Source organism: Aplysia californica, unplaced genomic scaffold, assembly GCF_000002075.1.
Source record: "Aplysia californica isolate F4 #8 unplaced genomic scaffold, AplCal3.0 scaffold00046, whole genome shotgun sequence".
In the NCBI taxonomy this organism is placed as follows: Eukaryota; Metazoa; Mollusca; class Gastropoda; order Aplysiida; family Aplysiidae; genus Aplysia; species Aplysia californica.
Window position 1 is genome coordinate 1,491,801 of NW_004797316.1, and position 11,250 is coordinate 1,503,050.

The window sequence follows — 11,250 nt, forward strand, 5'->3', positions numbered from 1 at the left end:
ACAATGATTTTGAGACCGATGAGAACCAGAGTAGCAACGAGCGGCTACCAGAATCATTTGAAGTTGAAGGGTCAGCCCACCAGGCGTCACCAAATAAACGGAAGAGAATCATCACGAAGAACGATGCAAAAAGAAAGCGACAATCTGGTAAAGAGTACATGAGCACCGACACGAAAAAGGTTGTTCCAGCACGAATGATGAGAAAGGGCTGCATTGAATGGAATGTACGAGAGCTGGCCGTCAGTGTTCTGGAATCTAAGGAACGGATAGGAAGGAGATATTCCAGGACTTTTATAAAATGGCTGACCTGCAGAAGCAGCGAGAGTTCGATGCGTGGCATATTGAGACAACAGAGCCCAAGGTCGGGAAACCAAACTCTCGACGCAGCAAAACGCATGCTTATTACATCACAGTCAGTGGAAAGCGCTTGAAAGTGTGTAGGAACACATTACTTGCAACCTAGGGTATTTCAGAGAAATGTGCCCGAGTTGTTTTGTCAAAGATTACAGAGACCGGCACTGTGGAAGAAGGCAAGCGAGGGGGTAGGCAATCGGAGCTGATGAAGACAAGAGAAGAACAAAACAGGGAGATTACCAGTCAACACATTGACAGATTTCCACGCGTGGAATCGCACTACTGTAGGGCCTCTTCCAGCAAAGAGTTCTTGTTCTTGTTTCAGGAAGCAACATCCCTGCACTCCGGACATGTCCATTGATGCTCCGTTGCTCTCTCCAAAATGTTGCCGAGGGTCCTTCTACTGATTGTGCCAGTGCACATCTGGTTGAACGTTCTTCTGTTCTTTCCTGCAAGGATGCCAGATTTTCCGCTTCCTTTTTTTATTCCCAAAAGCATCATCCTCTCCACGGCAGCACTGGCCTCTGCCTCCCTATCTTCCTCCTCAATCAAAGCAAAGAGTATCTCAACCCAGACTTCACATTGTCCAAAATGTACAACATGTTCGTAAAAAAAAAAAAATCCATGCAATGACATCTCAAGTTTTCACACATTCAGACAAGTGTTCAAGACAAAAAACCTGGCCTTTCATAGTCCTAAAAAGGACCAGTTCTCACTCTGCAACTCTTTCTGAAAAGGGCACGAAGCACAGAAAAATGAACTCAGGGAAATTTACAATCAGCACGATGCAGAAAAACAAAAGGAGCGACAACTTCAGAAGGATTGCAAGAAGATGATTCAAGCTGACCACAGCATTCTGGCTGGGAACTTTGATCCCCAGCAGGTCATATACTTTCCAATTCACATGAAGATGCTTTGTTCTACAAGAGGAGACTTTCCAGACAGACAGACAGACAGATAGACAGAGAGGTATGGGGAGGAGAAGAGAAAGAGTAAGATTTGGCGGGTGGATCTCGGAGAGAGGAGTGATGTCTTGGAGAAATTTTATCCTCTACTGGTCAGTCTGAAGACTGAAATTAATGGTGTGGACACTCAAACACAGGGCATATACATGGGCGTATACACTGATTCTGGACAGGACGAAAAATCAAACAATCACATAAAAGGGCGTATGCCAACAGATGGCACATTTTCGCAGTGAAATTATAAAAAAAACAGTGCAAAATCAATCTTGCTCGTTGTTTGATATCTTATCATGCCCACAATATCCAAATATCCCGATGGTAGGATGCAATTTACTAAAATGACAAGGGAAAAGGATGAAGCAACCAAAGTCTGAAAATCTTTAAATCGCTCTCCTGAAAAAGTAAGAAAACAGGGATACGCCCTTTGGTGTGATAGGTGACGAAATGTATGACAAAAAATGACCAAATATGACACGAACACAGAAAAACACTTGTTTTAATATTGTATATAGAAATATTAAAATATCTTTCGAAACAAGCAGAGCACTTACCTCATAACTGAACTGAATCTTGGAGTTGGGTTTCAGTTTGACTTTGGTCTCAGAGGTGAGATTTACATCCACGATGTGTTCCCCATTGTATCCAATATCAAACTTTTTATGAGTCCAGATGAAGTGTCCCTCGCCACTCTCATCAACCTCTCCAACAATTCCTGTAGAGCGAATAATTTTTTGGTTTGTTTTTTGCTCAGGTATCATGAAATGTCAAGATCAGGATTTTCAACACAAAATGCATCTAGGGTCGAAAACAAATAAAACTGTTAAACCCCAAGGTCTGCTGGGCAGCTGCAAGTAATTTAATTATACTCGGTATGCTTCATTATGCTAAAATTTAGTGAACTGAAGTCTTAAAATAGAAATTAAAATTTCAAATTTTCTCCTATAACTTATTTAACAAATTTGTTATGCTGACATTCCTACATACAGTAGGGCTGGATTCTGCTCGGTTCATCGAAGGCTTGCAAAGCAGCGGACGGCTCACGCTAGAGGCTTGCGAGCAGGCTTGTGATTTGCTTTGCCTCCCGCTTGCTACCGGGGGAACTTCCGGTGAGTTGTGACTCGCGGACAGTCCTACTGTACTGTGTCGTGACGCCGTGAACCTTCGTTGCTGTGGGCTCAGTACATATTACAAAAGATTCTCTAGTTATTTGCGTTGAGGGGCTTGCACCAAAAGTGCAAGATCATTTGTTTTTTTACATAGTTCGGTTGTAAAAAACAAAAAGCTCTATTCAATGCACTTAAAAATTAATATTGGATCGGCTATTCTTACGATGTTAAGGCCTGTTTATTTTTTTATGTGCACGAGCCAAGCGCTTCATCGTCGCACGCAACAGACCCCAGTTTGATTCCCGTATGGGGAGAAATTTTTACTGAGAACCTCCGTCTTTCTGCTGGGGCGTTGTTCTCTCTCAGCCCAGGTTGGTCCTGACATTGGGTTGAAGTAGGCCTAGTCAGTCTCCTAAATGTTCTGTATTATGTCAGTGTGAGTGTAACACATCTGCAAAATAGGTTACATACATACGATACAAAAGCCAATCACAACGACCCCTGGAGTTTTCCATTCTAGGGTAATCTAATCTTTACTTATTCTTATTACTACCAGAAACCTAGATCTCTGTTACTACAATACCACGCTCCTCTCACTTATCCACTCGCTTAGCTGATCAACGGCGGGAAGGTAAAAATAACTTCTCTCTCTTCACCAAAACAAGCCCAGCCTCTCCCTTCCTCCACGGATCAAAGTGCACACAGCGAGCGGTACTGCTGTTTGAGCACATCAAGCGGTCTTGCCGCCATCGAACGGTCCTGCGGCGTGCCGCTCGCTCGCTCTATCGAGACAGCACAAGTCAGCAGGTCATGTTTCGAGCTTTTGTCCTGGGACAATTCACTAGGCCTAGCCCAAATCAGTACTGTGTGAATCGTGGGGCTTATTGCTGCGGACGGGATTTGAGACTTGTGGCTGTCCGCTGCTTTGCAAAGCCTTCGATTAATCGAGCAGACTACAGAGCTACGCCGCGCAGTGACACTGTGGGCGGGATCTCTCACTCTCCCCCTGTCTCTTTTTCTCACGAAAATGGCTTCGCGGATTGCAAGCAGGGTGGGAATGATGAGGGGGTCTGACACGAGTGGATTCGTGGATTGCTAGTTGCTGTGGACTTGGAAGTTTAGACTAGACCAAGGAGGTTACAGTTTGCGCTAGACTCAACTTATCATGCCCGTGATTTGATTTGATGATTTGACCTAGTGATTTGAGGCTTGTGACTTGAACTAGGGGCTTGCGAGCACGAGCGGATCTGCTACCGGGGTACAGCCCTAACATACAGATTAAATTAATTTATACATCTTAAAGTAAAGAAAACAAATGATAAAAATTTTTACTTCCTAAAGCTTGTTCCACAAAAATCTCTTCCTTACCCCAGATTGGAAGGTCATCAATGTACATCTGGTACCAATAGTGGTTCTCCACTGCGTATGTAAAGGCATGGTACTCATCCACAGTCAGATCAATGAAGCAGTACTCCGTGTGACTGAAATCTCCTTTGAAAATAAAACGCAAGCAGCATGAACTTCAAGCAATGGACAACAGTCAAAACAAGCTAGGTTCATTTCTCAGCTCTTCTGACAAAGAAGATTCCCATTGTTAAGACGTGAAAAAGTTATTTTAAAAATATTTTTAACAGCACTGGTAACAAGAATGTCTGAACTCTACTTCTTTCTTCATCTTATTCAAACTACCACTTTAATCAATACAGATCAGTCTTTAATTTCTCCACGAACCTTTTTCTTTCGCTGTATCAGATCAAAGGTGTTTGACTAGCCTTGAAATCCTTTGTCAAAAAAAAATAAATGTGTGTGTACATTTATGCACAGAAAAAAAACCCCATGCATTTTAATTTCAAATGTTTCTTCCAAGAATACTTGAAGAAACTAGAATTTTTCAAGTCTATGTTCAGGAACTCATCAATGTTTTTCCAACTTACCTTTGAAATCAATGTCAAATCCACTGAACTCAAGCTCAACTCCCAACAATGCTTCTCCAAGAGTTTCATGATAATGACTTATGTCTTTTTTCTGTCCTTTACAGAAGGGCAGAGAAAAATAGCTGTAGGTTTCTTGGCGGTTGTGGTATGGACCAACTGTATTCATCCAAAGCACAACTTCATCTCCTTCTTTGTACTGAAAGGGAAAAAAAAATTTCATGTCAACACTAGAAATATTTGTGGCCTCATTCACAAGGTTTGCGAGTTGATAAAAGTAAAAGGAAGACTGCATAAAAATTGAAGCAGCAACACAAACAAAACACTAGGAAGAAAGATAAAAAGCTGCAAAAGATATTATGCTTTTAATATCTTTAACCCTTCCAGCCCCAGCCACTTTTGTGCTCTCCCTAACCCCAGTCCCAGCCAATACAGCAGTATTTCAGAAAAAGAGGCATGCATTCTAAAAAGCAATGTAGTGTCTGTGTAATGCATTTTAGACAATAACACATAACAATGTTTAAAGGCAAATGAACAAATATTATGAAAATTAGTGTTTAATTAGGTTCGCTAATTTTGAAAAATGGTCAAATTCGGTACCCCCCTGAAACTGAGAATATGTACCCTCTTGGGACGGTGGGAGGTACAAGCGCTGTTGAAAATATACGCACTTGGGGCTGGAAGGGTTAAGAGGAATACTTTACACTAACTTTTGATACTTTTTATAAAATGATGCCGTGTATGTCACTTTCTCGCAAATTTCCAAGCTGGTAGCAGTATCTTTTTATTCATTTTCTATGCTGAGATACTAAAGAGAAAATGTGTTGTTATACTTATTGAGTACTTTTCCTGCCCCTCAAAGTTTGGATGTTGGAAAAAAACATTAAACATGGAGAACTGAAATGAAAGCAAAACAGGCCCTTTATATCATAATTTTTGGGTACCAGGTAAGCGCCCTAATGAAAAGACAAACCAGACCCTTCAATGAGCTTTGGAAGCACTGTATAAAGCTCACAACCCCTTCCCAAGCTTGTAAATGAATTAACAAAGACAAACATCGACTGCTTTGCGTAAGACTCCGCCATACACCATTTTGAAGAGTGACATACGAGTCTTACACAGAGCAGTTCTCTCTTAAATCAGGAGAGAATGTGTAAGTTTTCGGGAGAGAACATGAAAGAGACTCATTAAATTATTGTGTTCCACACAAACACAATACTAATGCAAAAGCCAAATTAGAACATAAGGGACTCAAGCATTACTTTTTAAGTGAATGTGATCACGTAATTTTGCAAAGGACCTTTCCTCTTATTTTAGTATTTTGTAAAACTAAACTCTGCAAAATGTAGTGCATGTTGTGAGTGTGTGGGCACTTGTTCTCCTGCCATATTAACCATTAAGTTTGAAAGAACACAGGGGGCATTAGATGTAGTATCTTAAAAATTGTTTATGTTTCCAGACCGGTGCCCATGATAGAGTTAGAGAGAAGGGACAAGCTAGAGGTAGGTGAAGATAATGATTCAAGATTGCAAACTGCAAACTAAACCCCCAACCATAATCCCAATCCCAAAAGTCAACCTTCGAATAACAGTGATGGAACAAGACGTAACAATAAATGAGAGTACACAAAATTGCAAATTTCGTCAAAGTTGATATTATAATGTACTTAGTTCTCATGTAACAAAAAAAAAATTATCAGTAAAAAATCCCTGATGTCAAGACTTCTCAGCTGCAGCTTAGAAAAAAGCCAATGAATTATCAATGGCATGAAACTTTTAATTTTAGGTTTTCTTAGCTTAAGTAGGTTTTACGGCGCTCGCAACTGCATACGGTCATATTGAGTGCCAGAAGATTAGAGGTGTTGCAAGAGAGTAACAAACATAAAAAAGAAGGGGAGATAAGGACGAAACCACACCAGAGCACCCGCCAACCACCCACTAAACTTTACACAAATCTGTAACGAGCAACTACTCCAACAAACAATAAAAATAAAGATCCTAACCCTACCCTAACCCTCAGTTCTACTCTGTCTCATAGTGGTTGCTCGCTACAGAGGAAGGACTTCCGTAATGAGCGACCACCCCATCAAACACAATATAAAGAAGAGGCCTAACCCTAACCCTAACCATACCCCTAAATTCTGCTCTGTCTCATTGAGGTCGCTCGTTACGAAAGTTCTCCCATTATGGAAGTTGAAGTCCACCACAAAAAAAGCCATTCACTTTGGTTGTAAACTGTAGCATATATATATATGAGCCATTGCCAAAACGTGGGGAAAAACACATACATCTCACATTAGTGTGCATAAAATGTGATGCATTAGTATTTATTCCTCCAAAACTTATATGTTAAATATAGGATGTAGAACCTACATTAGCAGTTTCAGACCCAGTGTCAGCTTTACAATCTTGTGTTTGTAAATTTTTTGCCAAAAATGTTCGTTTTTTTGTGATTCCTGGACTGTCATTTTGAGCTCACCAATGCAAACGTCCAAGAATGTCCAAAATTTAGTATTTTTGGGTGGGTTTTTTTTTTAAACCTGTGCTTTGATTCTATGCTATTTGTGATCGAGAAAGGTTCACATGCTCAAGAAATAAGTTTGTTTGCAAATAAACGAATAATTCGGATAACATGTGCGTCAGTGGTGTCGTCATGGACCAGGTGTTTCAGAAAACACCATTATTTTTCAGTAGAATCACCACAGCTGGTTAAATATCTTTTTGCTTTTCGTCATTTGTTCAATAGTTCAAAAGCCGCAATGCGCGAAAAGAACATCGGGTTCCTAGATCTACGATTTCGGTCGGCTGTTTAACATTTGCCGTTAATGGCGTCACTTTGCGACGTACCGGAAGTCCGAATTTTAGCCTACTTTTGTTTTGAACGGATCATCAACAGTGCCTCGGACATAACTGTTTTCTTGAGTGACTTCCTCTTACCCGCTTCCCCAGAACAGCGGAAGCAACGGGGGAAAGAGAAAAATGAAAGTAGTCATTGCCGTCACCCTCCTGTTACGCACAAGAATATTGCGTTGAATGTGACGTACTGGACTGTTTTGCGTGTTTTTAGGCTACCCTATTGAATATTTTAGTGAAATTGCGGTGTTTACATTGGATTCCTGGAACAAGAGTGTGATATGTGAACAAACTTCGAGAGATGGATCATTTCTGTGGTTATAGATTTAGCTTTTGTGCTTAGTGATGACGTTAGGGGTGTCGTCATGCAGCCGTACAAGACTGACTGACGTACAGAAATTACATTGTCCTAAGAGCAAACATTTATGTCATGTGTGCTCTTTTTACTCAAACAAATAGACAAACATGTCCTTGTTTATCTGTCTAACTCAAAAGTACATATTTCTTCTTTGTTGGCATGATATGCCCTTTTCCAATACATTGTGTCATCATTGTAATGTACAAGTAATATTTTTCATAACTGCTAACATCAATAAGTTTTCAACATATATTTCATACATGCAAGATTCATTTAGAAACAAAATACGCCTTTATTGATCTGTGTATATCATAGTGCAAATTTATTCTTTGTGGGCATGATTTTACCCTTTCCCAGTATGTTTTGTCATCACTGTTATGTACGAGTACTGTTTGTCATAATTAGCAACGTAATTGTGATTGTCTACTGTCTTTGATATGACCTGATATCTGTTTCAAAGCAAAAGAAACCTCTCCTGGTTTGTTTTTTAATTCTTAAAGTGTGCATTTCTCTCTGGAGGCATGACTTTGTCTTTTCCTGTACAATGTGTCATCATTGTTATGTACAAGTCATATTTGTCATCACTGTTATGCACAAGTCAGTCCCATTGATTTTGTGCTTTTGCCTCTAATTAGTTAAAAAATTGTTTTACACATGTGTGTTTTTCTGGTGCTGAGGCTTTGAAAACTGTATTTGTACAGCCTTTCACTATTGTGATGTGTTGTCAATGATAATGTCCAATGTGTATCCTTTCTTGTACATAACAATGATGACATGTTCTGCACTGCGTCATTGTTACAATGCTTGTCATTCATATTACCATTATGAATGGAGTTCATAGTGTACAAAGTGTTTGTTTACTAAACAAATGGAATTTAAAGTAAAAGTCTATAATTTGCCTTGCTGCTTATCTGTTTTTGTCATCACGGTTATATACAAGAAATACAGTGGTTGCCAAACCAATAGACCCATATCTCCAAAACCCTACATCTCCTTGCTCTGATACTCTAGGAATATGAGCTCTAAATGTCAATCTGAGACTGACAGAAAAGGGAATCAAATTGGTAAGAAAAAAAATTTGGAACCACTGAGTCTCAATAGAGTCTCACGTTTTGGCAATTGGCTCATATGATACCATCCAGGGGCGGTTTGTTAACTGGGCAAGACCGGCGGTGTCGGTCAGATTTTTGTCAACTGAACTGTTGACTAGAGGTTTATTGCTAATGACGATTTTCATTCAGTTTTAAGTAAATCCAAACAAACATGTATCAACATTCAAAAACACCTTGCCGATTTGAAGGCGCTCAAATAGAGAAGTGGGATTCACTGCTGTTTTGTCGCGACAGACCTCATTCATTCACGTTTGTTATCGCGCCGGCTTGTAACTTTAAATCGTCTCCCGTCAAACTAACCGTCACGTCGCGGAACTTCGTACTACGTACACACAAATACACGGCGGGCTTGGCTAAGGCCTAGCGATGACGTCAGTCCCATGGACAAATCCATTGTCAGTCCATAGAAAGATTAGTGTATCCCTTAATTGCCAGATTGGCCTCTTTGTAGATTACAAAATTAAGAATGAGACTGTCTTGAGCAGCACAGACACTTGTATTATTTTATCAGCAAAACATGTATTTATCATTCAGCCTTTCTCTAACTACTATCAGATTAATCAGAACATTTATTGTCAGCATGGCACTACTCTTTTTTGTTTATTGACTTTTTAACCACCTATAGTTCCTGTTTGGCATTTACTCATCGTTTTCTCCCCACTAATAACTTACCTGGCCCTTAGGAGTCTGGCCGGCGAAAGAAGGAATCGTCTAGTGAAGATATATAAGGAAAATTTTAAGGAGGAGCATAGGCACTCGGCTGTCAGAGTCTGGGCCGGAAACCCCCTCCCTTCCCTCCCCTTTTCAACCCTCACCCCAGCTAGACACCAAGTTCTATAATTAGCATTTGACACACTTCCCCACTTTGTTACAACACAGTGTTCAGTGTTCAGTTCTGAGAACTGAGAAGTGCGATGAAGTACATTTGATGATATAATGATCGGAAACTTGTGTGCTTTGTCCAGCTTTGTATAGCATCTGATTGTAGACTTGATCTGCTTGGGACAGCGTCACTGGTACAGTAGCAATTGACTTTTTGTCATCATACAGGACAATTCTTATTACATATATTTAACGGGTTCAGTGCACGTCGATATTTTGTATGGGGGTGTAGAAAGTACGAGTAAAGTACTGTACTGGAGGCCAGGACCAGCGATTTATTGCTTCTCACTTTGTTTGTTTTCTAGCTTCAGGGCTCCCCTTTACGCACATATGTGTGCGTATATTACCCCTTAAACCTGCAGATTACCCCCTTAAAGTTTTGGTGGTGAGTGAGCGTTACTCTTTAAAATTTCGTTTCGGGGGCTTGCATACGCTTTAAGACGTAGGTGGTGTGCGTCTGAAAATCATCATTTTCCCCCTTCTCTACCCCGAAGCCGAGTCAATGATTTGACAACACATCCACACATATGACACCGCCGTCACCTTTTGTCTGTCTATGACTGTGTCAGAAGCAGTCCACCAAGAATCTACTTATTACTTATCAGCTGCGCGAAGTTTCCGGCGACACCGGCCTTTCTTGAGCAGAGAAGCTCCGCCCACATTCTGGTCGCTCGCATTGTATTTGCCGGTGTCATGCCTTGAGTTTACCCTTGCCGTGAGATTAGATCACCCCCCATCCTTCTTTAGCACACTATATCTAGTAAACATGAATAGTCCACCATCGAAAGACTGGGATGGCTTTGCAGAATAATGAATTAGTTTATTTTCCAAACCTGCCACTCATCCCGAAGTAATCGGGACATCCAGATTTTTTTGCCCCAAATTTCAAGCATCACGATTTTCCCGATTTTGATCGCGTGTATCCCGATTTATTTATTTTTGTTCCATCTGTTGTGCCCGATTTTTCAAAAACCTTACTCTGCCTTCTTTTCTGTAGAGGGAAGCACTCGTTAAATTTTTTGTCAGCAGAAACTAGGAGCACTATTTTCCTAAATGTCGATGCCGAGTTTAGTAGTTGTGTTAGATCTTTGCACACACGTGTTATTTTAAGTAGATTATAATAGAAGTAGTATTGGCTTGGCATTCCGACTTGGGACATTCTCAAGATCTAGGCTCTAGATCATTTTCGCGTTTATTTTTGTTTCAACTCGCAATTCTCCGATGATGGCCTAATAACTGTTTAGTCTAAATTGCGCCGCACAAATGATCAATATTATTCATAGTTCTGCTAATGCTTTCAATTCAAGCTTTGTTCGACTAAAACTGCTTCAATCGCTCGTTCGCACCACGTGAGTGAGTTCCGCGTGTGTCGGGGACTGTTGACGGGGTCAATATAAGTTCATGCACACCGGCTGAAACGTCTTTCGGGACTTATCCAGGGTGGGGGCGTGTAAAACACTTAAACCAGGAGAGCTTGACGTGATATTTCTGGATTTAAAAAAAATAATGGTAAAACACACACAGGCACGCGTATGCGCGACCACACACACACACACGCGCACACACACACACACACACACACATCCCAGGAAATTTCTAAAGTCAGTTTGGCAGTGACCTTGGAGATTTGTCGTTGATCCAGATTTTTTTTTCCCCACTGAGATCCTGACTTTTAGAATTCATAGATTGA

General features: G+C 40.6%; 1 protein-coding gene across 1 annotated transcript in view; it reads right to left on the bottom strand.

Moving 5' to 3' along the window:
* Positions 1–11,250, bottom strand: part of LOC101849278 (transmembrane 9 superfamily member 3) — a 40,633-nt gene that overhangs the window by 26,222 nt on the left and 3,161 nt on the right. The window contains exons 2-4 of the mRNA XM_005092444.3: positions 4,360–4,555; positions 3,794–3,916; positions 1,871–2,031 (exon numbers count right to left, since the gene is read on the bottom strand). Coding sequence (XP_005092501.1) covers positions 1,871–2,031; positions 3,794–3,916; positions 4,360–4,555 — 480 coding nt within the window. The remainder of the gene's footprint in view (positions 1–1,870; positions 2,032–3,793; positions 3,917–4,359; positions 4,556–11,250) is intronic.